The 20,278-nt window shown below is 43.2% G+C and overlaps 1 protein-coding gene and 1 non-coding gene across 8 annotated transcripts in view; both read right to left on the reverse strand.

The window, feature by feature from the left end:
• LOC126215106 (guanine nucleotide-binding protein G(q) subunit alpha) overlaps positions 1 to 10,210 on the reverse strand; it is a 103,513-nt gene extending 93,303 nt beyond the window's left edge. Inside the window, exons 1-3 of one of the 7 annotated variants that reach the window (XM_049941759.1) lie at positions 10,084 to 10,210; positions 9,474 to 9,681; positions 1,652 to 1,836 (exon numbers count right to left, since the gene is read on the reverse strand). In XM_049941759.1, the coding sequence (XP_049797716.1) occupies positions 1,652 to 1,836; positions 9,474 to 9,591 (303 nt within the window). In that variant the 5' untranslated portion in view covers positions 9,592 to 9,681; positions 10,084 to 10,210. Of the gene's footprint in view, positions 1 to 1,651; positions 1,837 to 9,473; positions 10,027 to 10,057 lie in introns of those variants that run through there. The other 6 variants (XM_049941758.1, XM_049941762.1, XM_049941761.1 and 3 more) reach the window with 6 other exon arrangements.
• On the reverse strand, positions 195 to 269 carry Trnas-cga (transfer RNA serine (anticodon CGA)). The gene has a single exon. It is a non-coding gene; the product is annotated as a tRNA-Ser (tRNA).
• Positions 10,211 to 20,278: the final 10,068 nt, after the last annotated feature.

Here is a 20,278-nt window from a genome sequence, read left to right on the forward strand (position 1 = left end):
ACATCTCAACTTCTGAGTTTTGGTCTAAAGGTGAGAGACGCATCTGCAACATCCTTTTACACAACTGAAGGGGATTTGTGATGATCGTGCTGCACCTCCCAAACTTATTCAAACCTGTTTTGCAATCATAATGAGATTTTCACTCTGCAGCGGAGTGTGCGCTGATATGAAACTTCCTGGCAGATTAAAACTGTGTGCCTGACCGAGACTCGAACTCGGGACCTTTGCCTTTCGGGGGCAAGTGCTCTACCGACTGAGCTACCCAAGCACGACTCGTGCCCCTTCCTCACAGCTTTACTTCTGCCAGTACCTCGCCTACTACCTTCCAAACTTTTCAGAAGCTCTTCTGCGAAACTTGCCCGCGAAAGGCAATGGTCCCGAGTTAGAGTGTGGTCCGGCACACAGTTTTAATCTGCCAGGAAGTTTCATATCAGCGCACACTCCGCTGCAGAGTGAAAATCTCATTCTGGAAACATCTCACATACTGTGGCTAAGCCATGTCTCCACAATATCCTTTCTTTCAGGTGTGCTAGTTCTGCAAGGTTCGCAGAAGAGTGTCTGAAAAGTATGGAAGGTAGAAGGCGAGGTATTGGCAGAAGTAAAGCTGTGAGGACGGGGCGTGAGCCGTGCTTGGGTAGCTAAGTTGGTAAAGCACTTGCCTGCGAAAGGCAAAGGTCCCGAGTTCGAGTCTCGGTCCAGCACACAGTTTTAATCTGCCAGGAAGTTTCTGTTTAGCAATATCTGATAATCTTGCCTGTCAAGTGTCTTCAAGAATGTTTCAAACTACACAGAGATTTTCCATCTGTAATGCTGGTCCGAGGATGGAAGTCGTGTTTCTGATTTTCCACACACATTATTGTCCTTCCTTGAATTATTTATGCCAGGCAAATACATGCATACTTGACAATGTTTGATCACTGAACTGTACTGTCAATCCCTGGAAAATTTCTGTCAATCCCTGGAAAATTTCTGTCACTCCTTCACAAGCATTAAATTTTATATTTGTGTGTTGTGAAGTGAAGAGGTGCACCTATTGCTTAAACATCGTGAGCATTGCCGACAAAGCTGTTAGAAGTATGTACAGCAGGCTATCCCCATTGCTAATGGGCCCCACCTGACAATACTAGAAATGCAAGTCTAATCAAAACAATGGTTGATGCTCAGGAACAAAAATCCTCTTTATAGTTGATTCATACTCATAAGTAACACTCAATGTGAACTTCAGACAATTGAAAATGGCTTCACAAGCAAAACTGTTCCATGATGAAAGCAAAATAAAAGCATATTTAAATCTTTACAATGGCAAGTAGTAATGCATAATGTTATTCAGCTTCCAAGTGACATTCTCATATGTACAGAACACACTGGGCTATTCTGTTTACTTTTATTTCCACATGTCAGTTTTAGAGGTTCATCTTTATAATGAGGTCTTTAATGATTTGATCATACTGGTGAAATATGCAAACACGCAAAGAAATTCCAACTGCAATTACTGAAGTGGAACAAGTATCAGTAGCACAGTATATGCCTACTGGCTTCTTCATAGTATACTTACTGTATGTCTACCATAACCAATAATAATTATAATAAAAATTAATTTTATATTACTAATATTACACTAAGTCTTTAATACAGAGCAATGGCTACTTACTATATTTGCTGACTGTGCATACTGTATCTTTAGTAACTCCATAGCCCTAATCATACTTTGCATGGCCATGAATATGTTCTGGTAAACCAATTTGATGAAGCCTCGTTTATCTTCATCAGAGTACCCCGAGCCGTGGATGATACGCATCTGCTTGATGAATGTCGACTTCCCCGACTCACCAGTACCTGTGGCATGCGAGTCAACATTTTATTCACTGCACAAACATAATTCAAGCAGTATAAAAACGCATACTCACGATTCAGAATTATTGCTAACGAAAAGTTTAATTTAGCTTGGTTATGTATGATCCTTCGATCATAACTGCAATCTATCGTGAACACCTGCTGCCTTCCTCGACACACACACACACACACACACACACACACACACACACACACACACACACACACACACACACACACTCTCCCCTCACTCAGTGTGTGCAAAATTCTTCTATGGTGAAATAACACAAGTCAGGTGCTTTAGCCTACAGCAGAGATAAATAACCAATAGTGAACAACCGCAGTGATAAAAGAGAATCTGAGGACAGGAAGGAAAAAAAACTTACGATATGAAGCTCAGTGAGCAGATTACATAGAAGTTTACAGTTTGCCTGGCACCACTTTTAACTTCTCCGCACACTGTATTATTGACTTTGGCTGCTAAGTAAGATACATCTAGAACCGATGTCACTTGGGGGCTATTACTGCACATAATTCTGAACTCAAGATGAGATGCAATAACATATTTCGATGTACAGCTCTCGACATTACAAGTCAGGGACAAAAAAATGGCAGAAACAGAAGTACAACTTCAAACAGCCAAGACCACTACTGTACAGCATTTATTGTGATGACTAGTTTCAGCAAACTATGTTGCCATCGTCATATCTTCTGCAGTACATTACACTGAATATTGACTAAACGTACTGCAGGAGATCTGATGATAGGGACATAGTTTGCAGGAACCAGTCACCACAATAAATGCTTTACAGTAGAGGTCTTGGTTGTTTGAAGTTTTGCATCTGTTTCTGCATTAATCCACATCGGCCCCCACTTGAAAAGTCAAGCATGTACAAAACAATAGGGACAGAAGGGCATTAAATGCCATTTTTCACAGAACTGGGAGATTTCATTACCTATAGATTTAATAAGAGGCAATTATAATGGTTTTTGTGTGATTTCTAACCAATCATCAAATAAAATTTAAATTTCACAAATCATGACAACATATTACCTACACACATAGCACAAGCAAAATACTGATACGTTTAAGTACGACTTTATCTTGAAACCTGTACAGTACCAGAATATGAAACCACCAAACTCCCCTTTATGAAACTGCTTCAAATGTTTCATATTTTACAAATGAATTAATATACTATATATTTGACATTAAACATGTAGGCAAGGAAAGGTTTAGAAAAAGACTGAAACTTTGTTTGAAGTTTGTTGCCTGCTGATGGGAGCTCTCAATATCAGACATTTCACGAGTATAGTCCAGGTAATTTGTGCTCAACTTGAAAGCAAAATCTAGGTCCTCCCTCTTTCATGTTTATGACATACCTGCTGATCTATATGTTGTACAATGATATAATTTTGCAGGCACATTCAATGGTATATGGAGAATGTGTGCAGAATGTGTTGCAAATAGAGTTAGTAATAAAGGAGGAATAAAAGTCATGCCTGATGTTGAAGTTTTACTGGATATACAGTGAAAATTTAGTAAGCAATAAACTTGTTTCCTTTCATCATTTTGTAATGGGCTTCAGCATGAAAGTTTCACAATGGTTCAAAATTGTGTGTACAGTTTGTTGGAAGTCACTAAGTGCCCTCATTTTCATACACTGGATTAGTATTGTCTTAGTAATTTGTGTGACTTAAGTTATGGTACTTCACGACATATATACTGTTTCTAAGTATAATACGTGTCTTACTGTATTAATCATTTAAAATAAGATTATCGATGGTAGGCAAAGAAAACCTCAATTCCGTTTAGTTGAATTTTACAGAAGGAGCAAAAACGGTTTCTTAAAGATAATATGAAGTGATACAGGTGAAGTTGCTATGTGTGTAACGTGCTTAGTGTCAGATCAGTATATGGCGAGACACACAATGTAAAATCAGGAGGGTTGACCCTAACAAAAGTGGATGTCAGCTTTTAAGTCTTAAGATGATGATGAGGTGTGTAAAGACAGACAGAACAGAGCCTTGATGATATTTACTTTATTTCTGTATTATTTTTACAAATATAGGTTGTGTTTTGTAGCCAGGTCTGTAGCACAGCTCAAGAACGTGGCTGGGTTGTAGTTTAGTTACAAGTTGGTGAAGCCAACCAATAAGATGTCACAATTGTAACTATAAAGCTCGTTATGGAGAATATAATTTTGTGTGTCAGATGTTGTTGATAGTTCTGTGTCTACCTCTCCCGTCACCCACCACTTCCCAAAGTCCCCCTGTACGACCACAGAGTAGCATTCCACTCCTGACTCAGTACCAGCCAGGACTTTAGCAACTGAATCACATTCTCCGCCAGCATTTTCACTACCTCTCGTCGTACCCTAAAATGGGGAATGTCCTACCCACTATCCTTCCTACCCTTCCCACAGTAGTATTCCGCCACCCACCAAACCTACACAATATCCTCTTCCATACCTACACAATCCCTGCTGCCAACTCCTTGCCCCACAGCTCATATCCCTGTAACAGACCAAGTTGCAAGACCCGTCCCATACATCCTCCTACCACCACCACCACCACCACCACCACCACCACCTACTCCGGTCCAGTCACTTTCTGGCAGTCTTCTTGGTGTGCCTATCTGTGACTCAGCATCTTCTCTATATGGTGAGTAGCAACAATTTTTTTCATAATATTAAGTTCCATCCAGGATTTTCCATTGTTTTGCAGTTAGGTTTATCATCATCACACCATCATAAATCAATGTAGTGGTATCCATAGGTTCAATATTTTTGTCCAACCATTTTGTGTAGCTAATACTCTTTTCTTTATTTCTCAATATATCTCAACTTTCATGTAAAGTATATTTATTTATCAGTCCATTCATCATCGAATATGGTAACAGGTTTTGTAAGGTGGTGATAATCAAAGCTAGAATTTTATGTTTCACAGACATTTTCAGAAACTGGTGTAGTTACCTTGAAACAGAAAATGTGCATCTGAAATATAACTCTGGAATACCACATTTTCTGCTACTTCCAGTCTCTCTCAGAATTAGCCAATGAAAATGAATTAAAGGTGTTAAGCTGTTATGCATAATAAGTATATTGAGCCAATGTATTTCCAAGAAATCAAACTTTTTGGTCAGTGCTTACCTTCAGGTAGTAGCCTATAATTCTTACTACTACCAGTGAGAAGCCCTTGAAAGTAAAATAATACTATTTGCAGATTATGTAATTTCCAAATTTCTTCCTCAGGGAGTAAAGGGTTTTAATTGGGGAAAGTGAGATAGGAGGAAAATATAACTGATCTTGGACAAAATGGCACCACCAGATGTTTGGAATCCCTCTCAGCATGGGTGGGGATAGGGGGAGAGAGAGGGTTGGGGATAGGGGGGGAGAGAGGGGGTTGGGGATGGGTGGGAGGGAGAGAGAGGAGGGAAGATGGGGTAAGATGGGGTAGTGTGAGGTGGAGTATTTGGAAGATAGGTGAGGTGGGCGTGTTGGGGGGGAGGGGGGGAGGGGGGGGGAAGAGAGGGAGGAAGAGAGCAGGTGGTAGTGAGGGAGGGAAGGAGATAGTAGGTAGGAGGGAGTAGATATGACAGAGGGAGCATGGGAGACTGGATGTAGATGGGAGGAAGATAGGGAGACTTAGGTGGGAGGGAGGGAGGGAAGGAGGGAGGGGCGAGGGCCATGAGGGAGGGGGAGAGTGGGTGCGAGGGAGGGGGGAGGGGGAGAGTGGGTGCGATGGAGGGGGGAGGGGGAGAGTGGGTGCGATGGAGGGGGGAGGGGGAGAGTGGGTGCGATGGAGGGGGGAGGGGGAGAGTGGGTGCGATGGAGGGGGGAGGGGGAGAGTGGGTGCGATGGAGGGGGGAGGGGGAGAGTGGGTGCGATGGAGGGGGGAGGGGGAGAGTGGGTGCGATGGAGGGGGGAGGGGGAGAGTGGGTGCGATGGAGGGGAGAGGGGGAGAGTGGGTGCGATGGAGGGGGGAGGGGGAGAGTGGGTGCGATGGAGGGGGGAGGGGGAGAGTGGGTGCGATGGAGGGGAGAGGGGGAGAGTGGGTGCGATGGAGGGGAGAGGGGGAGAGTGGGTGCGATGGAGGGGAGAGGGGGAGAGGGGGAGAGTGGGTGCGATGGAGGGGAGAGGGGGAGGGGGAGAGTGGGTGCGATGGAGGGGAGAGGGGGAGGGGGAGAGTGGGTGCGATGGAGGGGAGAGGGGGAGGGGGAGAGTGGGTGCGATGGAGGGGAGAGGGGGAGGGGGAGAGTGGGTGCGATGGAGGGGAGAGGGGGAGAGTGGGTGCGATGGAGGGGAGAGGGGGAGGGGGAGAGTGGGTGCGAGGGAGGGAGGGGGAGAGTAGGTGCGAGGGAGGGAGGGGGAGAGTAGGTGCGAGGGAGGGAGGGGGAGAGTAGGTGCGAGGGAGGGAGGGGGAGAGTAGGTGCGAGGGAGGGAGGGGGAGAGTAGGTGCGAGGGAGGGAGGGGGAGAGTAGGTGCGAGGGAGGGAGGGGGAGAGTAGGTGCGAGGGAGGGAGGGGGAGAGTAGGTGCGAGGGAGGGGGAGAGTAGGTGCGAGGGAGGGGGAGAGTAGGTGCGAGGGAGGGGGAGAGTAGGTGCGAGGGAGGGGGAGAGTAGGTGCGAGGGAGGGGGGAGGGGGAGAGTAGGTGCGAGGGAGGGGGGAGGGGGAGAGTAGGTGCGAGGGGGGGGGAGGGGGAGAGTAGGTGTGAGGAAGGGGGGAGGGGGAGAGTAGGTGTGAGGGAGGGGGGAGGGGGAGAGTAGGTGCGAGGGAGGGGGGAGGGGGAGAGTAGGTGCGAGGGGGGGGGAGGGGGAGAGTAGGTGTGAGGAAGGGGGGAGGGGGAGAGTAGGTGTGAGGGAGGGGGGAGGGTTAGTGAGTGAATGATTGTAGGTGGGAGGGATGGATGGAGGGAGGGAGAGAATGAATAAGCATAAGAGAGAGAGAGAGAGAGAGAGAGAGAGAGAGAGAGAGAGAGAGAGAGAGAATGAGTAAGCATAAGAGAGAGAGAGAGAGAGAGAGAGAGAGAGAGAGAGAGAGAATGAGTAAGCATAAGAGAGAGAGAGAGAGAGAGATATGTCTGAACAGGACAAAAGGGAAATACGGAAGCGTCCGATCCCGCCCGTCTGCTTTGACCCATGACGTCACAAATATGGCGGAAACAAAAACAAACACACACACCTTCCACAAGAAGCCTAATGACACTAACGGGGCAAGCGCGCGAAATGGGGTGTTTTGGGTGGGGGGCAAACTAAATATAAACAAATTTAGACGCCTTGCGTAGCTACAACGTGTAAGTGAAGACAGCCATGCATGAATACCCACCCATCTCCCCAGGGGTCGTAATCCCTGCAACCCATAGAAGATAAAGATGCTTCAGTAACTAATTAGTGTTTTATGTCTTAAAAAAAAATCTCACGGGATAGAACGAACAGATCAGAAAGATAAATATAATAAACTAAAACAGAAATTGGAGGAAACAGATAATTAAAATAAGTAATAAGTGTTTTTAAATTAAAAAAAAAATCTAACAAGATAGAACGAACAGATTAGAAAAGTAAATAAAATAAGATAAAACAGAACTGGAGACAGCCACACTCAAACCAAACTCCGTGCCGTCATGACGTCACACACGACAACACCCTTACATCACGGGTCAAAGCCGACGCGTGGGATCGGACGCTTCTGTCGACCCGACAAAAGGGATTGGAAAATTACAGGAAAAGAAAGAATGGGAGAAATGGAGTAAGGAAAGGAATAGCTGAGGATTTGGGCTAGCACAGGTCGTAGGGGTAGGCATTTTATACTGGCAGAAGTTTTCATAGAGCCACCAGTGAGGTGGAAATCAGAATTCAGGAAGGTAGCCTGTTGGGTTGAGATGGACCAGTTAAAACTGACTTCAGGCTATACATGTTTAACTACCAAGGTAAATCCAGAATTTGTTCTAACTTATTAATGGGACACCAAGTAGAATCCTTGTTCACTGAACACATTAAATCCCTTTTGTGGTTCAAAAAGGCCGATGTTGCATACACAGACACAAAACATGGCAATGATAATGGAATTATGATGGAACTATGAAACAGCACTGTCTCAAACATACTCTCACGTGCAAAAAAATATTGTTTTACACAAGTACTTGTGTATTTGTTGTACAAATTCTGTTTAGCCGATTGTCCAGGACATTAACAAATACACTGCAGGAAATAAGCACTACAATGTTTTTTCTGTCACTCCTCCATAATGCAAACATATCCACAAAGAACACACATTGGTATTAGGTCTCTAAACACAACAAATCTTAGAAAAACCCAAAAATTACAAAGCAAGGCAAACAGAAGAATACAAATTATTATTTTAAACAAATTCTTCAGGTGATATGTCTCTTAATAAAGTTCACAAATTAAATTGTGTGGAGACAACTTCTTAGTCAAGAAACAAATATCTATGGTTTAACTTTTTATCAATTTTGAGGTAATTAAAGGCAAGAAGTGAGTGAATACTAAAAATACATAACAGCATCATCATAGAGCTGAGCTTGAAAAATTAAAATATTTACAGTTTCGTACAAAGAGTTAAAATTTGTTAGGCCTATTTCTATCATAACTTATGAAATTAATTTTAAATAACTTTTTTTTTGGAAATAACAGACGAAAAGGAAAATTTAGCTCCTGAGCTAAATGAATTTCCATGTTTATTGACGAATTCGTCTTACAAACAGTTATGCAGAAAAAGATACATACGGCATATGCATACTGTAGATAAATGTAGCTGTTGCAGATTACTGCAAAACACATTAGGCCTACGCAAATTAGAGGTCTACAGCAGAAAAAACAGTGTCTGCTTTCATATACTAATACAATTAGGTAAACATTTGGCATACAAATGTATGTTTGAGAATGTTAGACCAACTGTTCAATCCATTTCCATTGCTTCAGTCAGATGCACCAATGCTTAAGAATTTTAAGAGAGTAATGAATTCTAACAGCACCGGAAAATCTTCGACGTATTTCTCTGAATCGCGAACAAGATACGAATTCAGTTTCGATTCTTATACAAAAATTACTGCCGATTACTTCGTTCTATGACGAAAATATTTAGCTGTAACAGCTCTACGACAACCTAGATTAATATTTTGCCTGTTTAACCAGTAATAATTTATTACATGAAAACATTCAGGCCCCTTACTGCTACATGTTAGCTGTTTATAGGTATAGTTTTGTACACTAATCAACGATGACTAACAATCTTGATAGATCAGCCAAAGTGGTAAGAATGAGGTTTCATAACACACGGCAATGAAATCTCCATACCATCTTTCGTAAAAAAAATCGTAGCAGACTATTTAGAAACATCAGAAGTATTTCAATGAAGCAGTAGGATAGTGCAGATTTATCTAGCCTGGTATATTTCTAAAGTTTGTCTGACCAGATTTTCATTAAAAAATCATGTAAAAGGCAAGAGGAAAATATTGCTGGTTCTGAGTGTTCTAACTGTAAATTAGTTTTCTAAAAAATTTGGAAAGAGAAAAGTCTTTGAACACTAAAATCGGTTTTCATGATCCTAAAACTGTCAAACTGTCAAAACAAAATACAATGATGACATCACAAATACACCATCAGTTCGTCGGAGCACTTACCTAGAAGTAAAAGTTTCAGCTCCCGTCTCGCATCACGTTTATCCCTCCGAAGCTGCCTTTCGATTTCTTGATTTATTCGCTTCTGCTCCTTCGCCTCTTCTGAAAGGCAGCACGCCATGTTTTAGCTTCGGAGGGTTGGCTCAGCCAATATTATCTGTTTCGAGCCGTTTTACAAACCCTCACTTGGCTTCTCACAAACGTAGCACTCCTATGAACATTAATAATAACCACCAAATCTTTCCGCATAAACACATTAGCGCACAGTACACACTCGATGTTTTCTGCCTGTTGGGTGTGGTACAGACGACGCAATACTACAGGCAGCCTACTAAAACCCTTCCTTTCCCCGCTCGCAAAAACAAACGAGACGCTTTATACCCCCAGACTGGGACACGGCGCTTACGACAAATCTTGTTACAGTAATGCGATTTGAAAACCTAGTCAGCCTTGCGCGCACGTGTATATTAACAAGATTAAAATACTGAACTAACTCTGAAGTGCACTGGGGGGAAGGCAGGGTTTTCTGAGCAGCGAGCCAAGGGTACTCCGATTATCGACCATTTCTAGCACTACAAAGACTATACCTGTAGCAGCTGCAAAGTAAACTCACGCAAAATATTATCCATTGGACAGTTATAAGTGTATCCGGCTTTCTTTAATGCACAGAGTAATACGTTCTTTCTTAATAAACGACCACTACAGCCTTCCAAAATGGCGTCCTGATGATGTTTCGTCCCATGATGCAGTTCCTAAAAACAAATATGTGACGAGATTTGATTGTACTAAGTTTGTGAATGGGAAATTATATTGCGTTGAAGATGATGTAAGGCTCTGTGCTGTTGTACATAAGTGTATAGCAGCAATTACGTACGTTTATTATGACTGGAAGAAATAATCGCAATGATTTCAAGATAGTAGACAGTATAGCTTCTCAGCTTGCTTATTCCTGGTCGGCGACTGCAGTAATTAGTATTCCTTTAATTCGTATTTTGCCAGCAACTGAAATGAAATAATATGTCGATCATACTGTTTCCGCGGTGAAATGACAAACATTGTGTTGTGTGATGCCCAACATCTATGCTTCTTTCTTACGACAATAGGAAAGACTTAATTTGTAACAATAAATAAACCTTAAATGCTTCTCGCAATTAGATTGTTTTACGATAAGGGAACAGACATGAAGATTTTGTTATGTATGTTCCTAATTCTGTTGCTACAGTCTTTAATTTCTTGGCGCGAGAGAGATTCCACTCAGCTGTATTCTAACAAATATTCGAAACTATTGTGCTCCCGTTTTAACAACACTGGTGAAAGATATCGTCTGTTAGAACAATGGCCAGAAATACGCAAGTTGCCTGACTACCTTTTGCTACATTTTCTTGCATCGGTCATTTTGTAGGAGTTCCTGTTAGGTATTACTTCCAACTTCTCCATGACCTTCCACTGCCATAATGCCTGATTTTACAATAGTGGAATCTGGACAACGTTTGCCCTGCTCACCTAGTACTTTCAACATGTAAATCCACTCACAACTGCAGGAACAACTTCATAACAAATAAATAACTAAATAGATTTCCAAATTCCACTGGCTTTAATTTGTATTGTTTTCTCCCATGGGGAGTCATGTGAATTGCAGCATCCTCTATCACTCTAGTATCATTTGGAATATTTGTCGAGAAAGTACGGCAACATTCACTATTAAGTTATGAAGTTTTGGAAAACTCATTCCAAGTGCCATGTAGTATGGAGTTATTGAAAAGAGGCAGTTTGCTACCAGTAGACTGATTTACCACCCTTTCTCAATTGAGAGGGCTGGAAGAAGCAACAGTTGCTTCCAAAATTATTATAAAATGTATCTCGTAGCATGCCAAGTCGCAGAAGGTGTCTGGCTATATGTAAGAGAGGACCTGAAGGCCCCAATATTGTCAGCTAAAGTAATAAGAGGAAATGGTCATAAAAAAAGTGTACAAAAAATCCATGGTAAATTAAAATACTGCTAATAGAACTGTAATGTGAATGAAATTACAGTTAATTGTAATAAAAGATCCACTGCTTTGAACTGTGAGTGATGCAGCCACAAAAAGGACATAAAATTGTCTTATAGACATTATTTCTGTTTAGGTTTCTCTATTGTATAGAATTTTTCAACATACTCCCATTAGGGACAAGGCATTAAATAGGAAGTTCCTACAAATTCCCAATAAAATTAGAAATGCATCTTTTTATCCAGTTTTGCAAATTGTCTTATTGTCTAGAGAGTCTGGTTTAGACTATCACAAGGAGTAATGTTCATTGTGTTTAGGTGTCTCTTGTTGCTATATTACTGTTTTCTATGATAAATATCATTGCGGTCATGTAAATGCTAAGCTAGCAGCAGGATATGGACAACATCATGAGGAAGCTGTTACTTTCATCCCCCCACCCCCTCCTTTCCCAAGTGGTGCCTTCCTTGCTTATTTCAGTATGTTAAATTTACCCTGTGAAGTACAAATAGAACTAAGAAAATTTGTGCTTGTTTATAGTTAAGACAGTTACTAACAATAATTTATCTTTATTAATTTATACCTTGGCTCATTGTTCATTTCTGTAGGTTCTCCTATATCATGTTAGCCAGAAAATATTCTGATAGGCCAATGTTATTTTCTTAAAAATAGTCTGACCTGTCACCACCAACCCAACTTGTAAAGATAGGTTTAAATTACAAATAATTTAAAATGTTGTATGTCATTAGAAGTGATCAAAGGCTATTGTGCCACCAAGTAATCTATTATACTTTTTCTCTTTCAAAAAAAAAGAAACACACATTAAACTTATTGTACTAGGGCATCCAGTCAGATTTGATAATCAAGACTGGGAGATCTCATTGGTCCATAATTTATTATAATTTTTTTTCCATTTTTTTTCCATAGTTCTCTTATCTCCAGCCGAGGAGTCTGGGTGGAATATCTCAACAATAGAAAAGCATGGGATGTCACAGAACAGAAAATAAATTTTTACGTTAATATTTTTTAAAACAAAATGGCGATTTCTGTATATTTTTATTGCATTTTTTTGTGAAATGCAAATGAATGGTTAAAATGTGTTTTAATTGAAAGGTACTGAACTAAATATATTCTATGCTATTGTTTATCATATCTGTGTGCTATAGTAATGTCTTTGAACAAAGTTAAAACAGTACCGGTGTATAATATACCATCGATAACCCCGAAGGAAGTCCAAAATGCAATTAATGCCGTGAAAAACAGGAAGTCACCAGATTCAGGATTAATTTATATAGAACTGGTTAAAGCAGCACTGTCAAAGCTCTTTGAGATATTGGCAGTGATTTTTGACAAATGCCTCAGAGGTGATGAAGTGCCAAAGGAGTGGAAAAAGGTAACAATTAGATCAATATTTAAGAAGGGCAACAAGAGAAATTGTGCAAACTATCGTGGTATTAGTGTGGTGCCATCCATGGCGTGAGAGTATGGTTGTATCCTAACAAAGAGGATAGAAGAAGAAATAACTGAATCTGAAGAACAAAATGGATTCAGATCTGGTCGCTCTTGTACTGATGGAGTATTTACCCTTAAAAACCTAGTGGAGAAAATGACAGCAAGGGGCCTTACTACCCACCTTATCTTTGAAGACCTCCAGAAAGCTTATGACACAGCTCCACAGAACACGCTATGGACAAGTCTAATTGATAATGGCATGTGACAAAGCTGTGTGAAAGCTGTCAGACTCCTCTACCAAGTTTGTACGCCAATGGTAAAAGTGAGAAATCAACATCTCAAGAGTTTGAGGTGACAAAAGGACTACGCCAGGGATGAACACTCGCCCCTACACTGTTTAAGATCTTCCTAGAGGAGGCACTGAAATCCTGGAAAAGGAAATGAGGAGGAATGGGTATCTCCGTAGACGAGATCTTGTTCACTTTTTTTTGCTGATGACCAAGTGTTAGTAGCTGGAGATGAGGAAGATGCAAATTACATGCTCCGCAGATTAAAAGAAGAATATGAAAAATGAGGTCTTGTCATAAATGTATCTAAAACAGAATATCTGAAAGTGGGAGAAAATGCTGATACTTTTAAAGGGTGTCATAATTTTAAGTACCTGGGAGTGACACTCTCGTCCAATGGTAGAAGTATGGATGATATAAACAATAAAATTGGCCAGGGCAAGCGAGCCATAAAACAACAAAATGGTATTCTTTCGAACAAAATTATGACGCACAAAACGAAACATAGAATCTACCACACAATTATTGAATATGATCATAACATATGGTGTGGAGTTGTGGAAACTAACTCAGAGACCGAAAGATCGCCAGCTGGATGTCGAGATAGACTACGTAGAAAGGAAGCGCCTAATCTGGTATGGTCAATTACATTGTATGCCAGTCATAAAATGGCCAAGACGTGCATGGCAATGGACTCCACATCAAAGAAGAAAGCGCAGTAGACCTGCGAGATGCTAGAAAGATGAAGTCAACAAATCAATGGCGGCAAGAGGTTTTAATGAAGGAGGCTGGAATGACTGTGAACGATGGAGATTGGGATGCGAGAGGTGGCAGCAGCCGTAGAAACCTCGCTCAGATATACACTCCTGGAAATAGAAAAAAGAACACATTGACACCGGTGTGTCAGACCCACCATACTTGCTCCGGACACTGCGAGAGGGCTGTACAAGCAATGATCACACGCACGGCACAGCGGACACACCAGGAACCGCGGTGTTGGCCGTCGAATGGCGCTAGCTGCGCAGCATTTGTGCACCGCCGCCGTCAGTGTCAGCCAGTTTGCCGTGGCATACGGAGCTCCATCGCAGTCTTTAACACTGGTAGCATGCCGCGACAGCGTGGACGTGAACTGTGTGTGCAGTTGACGGACTTTGAGCGAGGGCGTATAGTGGGCATGCGGGAGGCCGGGTGGACGTACCGCCGAATTGCTCAACACGTGGGGCGTGAGGTCTCCACAGTACATCGATGTTGTCGCCAGTGGTCGGCGGAAGGTGCACGTGCCCGTCGACCTGGGACCGGACCGCAGCGACGCACGGATGCACGCCGAGACCGTAGGATCCTACGCAGTGCCGTAGGGGACCGCACCGCCACTTCCCAGCAAATTAGGGACACTGTTGCTCCTGGGGTATCGGCGAGGACCATTCGCAACCGTCTCCATGAAGCTGGGCTACGGTCGCGCACACCGTTAGGCCGTCTTCCGCTCACGCCCCAACATCGTGCAGCCCGCCTCCAGTGGTGTCGCGACAGGCGTGAATGGAGGGACGAATGGAGACGTGCCGTCTTCAGCGATGAGAGTCGCTTCTGCCTTGGTGCCAATGATGGTCGTATGCGTTTTTGGCGCCGTGCAGGTGAGCGCCACAATCAGGACTGCATACGACCGAGGCACACAGGGCCAACACCCGGCATCATGGTGTGGGGAGCGATCTCCTACACTGGCCGTACACCACTGGTGATCGTCGAGGGGACACTGAATAGTGCACGGTACATCCAAACCGTCATCGAACCCATCGTTCTACCATTCCTAGACCGGCAAGGGAACTTGCTGTTCCAACAGGACAATGCACGTCCGCATGTACCCCGTGCCACCCAACGTGTTCTAGAAGGTGTAAGTCAACTACCCTGGCCAGCAAGATCTCTGGATCTGTCCCCCATTGAGCATGTTTGGGACTGGATGAAGCGTCGTCTCACGCGGTCTGCACGTCCAGCACGAACGCTGGTCCAACTGAGGCGCCAGGTGGAAATGGCATGGCAAGCCGTTCCACAGGACTACATCCAGCATCTCTAGGATCGTCTCCATGGGAGAATAGCAGCCTGCATTGCTGCGAAAGGTGGATATACACTGTACTAGTGCCGACATTGTGCATGCTCTGTTGCCTGTGTCTATGTGCCTGTGGTTCTGTCAGTGTGATCATGTGATGTATCTGACCCCAGGAATGTGTCAATAAAGTTTCCCCTTCCTGGGACAATGAATTCACGGTGTTCTTATTTCAATTTCCAGGAGTGTATATCATACCTGTGTACCATAGCAGTGTCAGTGAAAAAAGTTAAAACAGTACCCTAGCAACAAACCAGTCCATTTCATCACCAGATAGATCCAACCCACCTCACACATTGCTCCCATCAGTTATATTTTCTCCTTTTCTTTCCTGCACATTCTAATATCTCACCAGTGAATATCCTCATATCAAAGAACAACTCTACTGCCCTCAGCACCATTTCTTATGGCCTGTTCACTCCCTGAACCCACACCTCATTATTCGTAATTCCCATTACAATCACGTAAAGCATCCATTTGTCCATTTACCGTGTCATTTCTTGTTTTCTTAGCAACATCCCACCTCAAATGGACCTGTACTCCATGAGTCTGTGTCAGTTCAGTAAAGTATCACTATTCCTAGGTAAAAACAGTTTCACATACAATTCCTTTAATGCTGCTTATGCCTTGGAAAACCCCCAACAGCCTAACCATAAAAATTCTCTTCTCTGAATTCTACCCCTTCTTTCATAATGATCTTCATGTTTTCAGATTACTCCAACCCCAGTCCTCACAAACCTGGTACTGCAGAAACAACACATTTTCATGGTACAGGCATCCCAGAACCAACTCTGCTCCTTCTGTAAGAGCTGATCAACATAGACTGAGATTGACTTTTTCCTGTAATTTCCATGATAGTTTCCTGTCTGTACCTCGAATACTTCAAAAGAGTTGGTTTTTATGTGTAATGTCCATAGGCGGCAGCACTTTTGTATTGGTAGGTTGGTAGTAATGCTATATTTTGTAGACACTCTGTGCATTTCACATATCAGACAGTCAGTGTGACGTGAGAGAGGCAATACAGCACAATAAATTGGGTATTTGCTAAGTCATACAGCAACTGAAATTTACAAAAAGCTGCAGCAGGCTTACAGTGAAGATGCATACCTCGTACAACAATGTTTAGGTGGTTCAAGGACTTCAAAGAAGGCATACTTGTCTTGGCGGACCTGGTGTTTCAGCTTCTGCTGTGACTGAAGTCAACATCAACACAACTGCTGTGATTGTCCATTAGGTTTGGCAGATAATATTATGTAGTGTAATGTTGAAAATTTCATATGACAGTGTCTTTACAGTTATGCATGATCTCCATATGACTTGTGTTTGTGCCCAGGTGTGCCACATGTGTTGACTCCTGAACAAGAGACTGTGTAATGGGACGTGTTCTTGGAATTGGTTTTCATCTGTTATGAGTCATGGCTGCATTGTTATGATCCTGAAGGAAAATGAGCTAGCACAGTGTGGAAATCGACAGGTTCTCCTACACCAAAAAAGGCAAAAGTTGTTACATCAACAGGGAAAGTGATTGTGATCACTGTTTTTTACTGTGATGGAATGATTAATGGCATCCAGTTCCTCCTCACAATACTGTAACAGCAGCATACTGCATGTCAGTATCAGCTACACTGAGGAAGCACATTACAAGGAAACGACTAGAGCTTTCTTGGACTGGGTGACAGCTTCATCATGACAATGAGTGGCCTCATGTCACAAGTCAAGTTGTGCAGTTTCTGGCGCAATTCAACATTACTGCTCCCACGTCATAATCCCGATCTCTGTTTTTTTTTTCCACACCGCTAAAGGCAATGCTTTGGGGCAAAAGTAAAGCTTTGGGGTAAAGACAAAGCTTTGGCAGAATTTTGAAGCAGTGCTTAAGAAAATGGGACAGTTCTCAAGGGTTTGACAAAGAATTGCCTGGATCAAGTGTTTGAGGACTGGCAGAGATGCTATAAAAAGTGCATTCAGATAGAAGGGGAGTGCTTTGAGAAAGATCATATAAACATTGAAATGGAGTGGCAAATACCTGTGAAAAAAATCAATCTCCGTCTTTGTTGCTCAGCCTTTGTTTGTATACCACATTTCCAAAATTTAAGCTCTTGCCCTCCAATACCTGGAAGAACGCTCCAGGCACAATTTCCATAAATTATCAAACTTACTCACTTCCTACTGCTCCTTTGGAGCACAAGTTGCCATCAACCCCAATTCCACCCACAGTGAGCCCTCTCATCAACCCTCATATCACCCATATCCTGACTTGCTGATCTTTTCAGTTTGTCACATCCTTCAAAACTCCCTCCCACCACTACATGAAATGCAGAACCCAAACAAACCCAAAACATTGCCATTAATCTTTTCCCCAGAAATCTCAACCTTACAGAAGCTTCAGTCCTATCCAAAGGTCTTACTTTCAGCCCCCATACCCGATTTTATCCATGCTGAACTCATCAAAAACTTATTCTCCCTCTCCTATTCCTTAAAGGAAAACACTTCTTTGCTACAAACGGCTTCAACCAAAGCCAATCTAACCCCAACATTGTACCTTGCCTCTCCCAGTTCATACCTGCACCTAACTGACCCTTCCAACTAACCACTCTCTGGTCACCTTCCAGGAATTCCTTACATCCAACTTAGCTATGCCACACTTTCCCAGACCCTTCCCAAGAACACAAACATCTCAACAGAAGAAAGGACAGCCATTCACAAACACAAAACAGACCCCGATTTAAACATCCTCGCCGTAGACAAAGGCTCCACCACTGACACGATAAGTCACAGTGACTACCTGTCAAAAGGCCTCTTCCAAATGTCTGACTTCTCTACCAACGTGCCCTGGCACAGTGATCCAATCCCAGAAGTCCAATATTACCCCCAGTCCGTATTGAAATCCTTAGAACCAGCCCCGATTGCCTCCCCCGAGAACATCCCTCTCCTCATCCCCCACAAACTACCCTTTTAGGTGCTTCCTAAAATTTACAAACCCAACAATCATGTATAGTGCATTGTAGCTGATTATTGTGCTCCCACTGAAAGAATTTCTGCTCTTGTCGACCAATGCCTCCGATCAGTTGCCTGAACCCTAGCTTCTCGTGTCAAGGATACCAACCACCTTCTTCACTGACTTTCAACAATCCCCACCTCATAACCCCCTAGATCCCTACTGGTCACTGTTGATCCTACCTCCCTGAACACCAAAATCACTGAGCTGATGGCCTTGCTGCTTTTGAACACTAGCTCTCTCACCATCCTTCCAACTCCAAACCCACTAGGAAATAAGTCATAAACTTTACCAACTATGTTCTCACACACAACTGCTTCTCCCTTGAGGGGAAGATATGTAAACAAATCTGTGGCACAGGCATGACCAACTGCGTTGCACTCACCTATGCCAAATTGTTTGTAGGACAGCTGGAGGAAACCTTCGTGACTTCTCAAAACCCAAACTCCCGTGCTTGGTTCAGGTTCATTGGTGATATCTCCAGGCCCAAGACACTTCATCATTCGTGCACAACCTCAACATTTTCTCTCCCATCAGCTTTATCTAGTCCTCAGCCCAACATGCCAACATGCTTGACTTTGACCTCCACCTCCTTGATGGCTCTGCCCACTCCGAGCATACGAGGTGCATTCAAGTTCTAAGGCCTCCGATTTTTTTTCTAATTAACTACTCACCCGAAATCGATGAAACTGGCGTTACTTCTCAACACATTTTTCACAACGCTGACGCTATGATTCCATGGCAGCGGCGAAGGCTTCTTTAGGAGTCTGTTTTGACCACTGGAAAATCGCTGAGGCAATAGCAGCACGGCTGGTGAATGTGCAGCCATGGAGAGTGTCTTTCATTGTTGGAAAAAGCCAAAAGTCACTAGGAGCCAGGTCAGGTGAGTAGGGAGCATGAGGAATCACTTCAAAGTTGTTATCACGAAGAAACTGTTGCGTCGCGTTAGCTCGATGTGTGGGTGCGTTGTCTTGGTGAAACAGCACACGCGCAGCCCTTCCCGGACGTTTTTGTTGCAGTGCAGGAAGGAATTTGTTCTTCAAAAAATTTTCGTAGGATGCACCTGTTACCATAGTGCCCTTTGGAACGCAATGGGTAAGGATTACGCCCTCGCTGTCCCAGAACATGGACACCATCATTTTTTCAGCACTGGCGGTTACCCGAAATTTTTTTGGTGGCAGTGAATCTGTGTGCTTCCATTGAGCTGACTGGCGCTTTGTTTCTGGATTGAAAAATGGCATCCACGTCTCATCCATTGTCACAACCGACGAAAAGAAAGGCCCATTCGTGCTGTCGTTGCGTGTCAACATTGCTTGGCAACATGCCACACGGGCAGCCGTGTGGTCGTCCGTCAGCATTCGTGGCACCCACCTTGATGACACTTTTCGCATTTTCAGGTCGTCATGCAGGATTGTGTGCACAGAACCCACAGAAATGCCAACTCTGGAGGCGATCTGTTCAACAGCCATTCGGCGATCCCCCAAAACAATTCTCTTCACTTTCTCGATCATGTTGTCAGACTGGCTTGTGCGAGCCCGAGGTTGTTTCGGTTTGTTGTCACACGATGTTCTGCCTTCATTAAACTGTCGCACCCACGAACGCACTTTCGACACATCCATAACTCCATCACCACATGTCTCCTTCAACTGTGGATGAATTTCAATTGGTTTCATACCACGCAAATTCAGAAAACGAATGATTGCACGCTGTTCAAGTAAGGAAAACGTCGCCATTTTAAGTATTTAAAACAGTTCTCATTCTCGCCGCTGGCGGTAAAATTCCATCTGCTGTACGGTGCTGCCATCTCTGGGACGTATTGACAATGAACGTGGCCTCATTTTAAAACAATGCGCATGTTTCTATCTCTTTCCAGTCCAGAGAAAAAAAATTGGAGGCCTTATAACTTGAATGCGCCTCGTATTAAACCCTCTAACCTCCAACAGTACCTGCATTTTGACAGCTGTCACTCTTTCCACACCAAAAAATCTCTTCAA

Source organism: Schistocerca nitens, chromosome 12 (assembly GCF_023898315.1).
Source record: "Schistocerca nitens isolate TAMUIC-IGC-003100 chromosome 12, iqSchNite1.1, whole genome shotgun sequence".
Lineage (NCBI taxonomy): Eukaryota > Metazoa > Arthropoda > Insecta > Orthoptera > Acrididae > Schistocerca > Schistocerca nitens.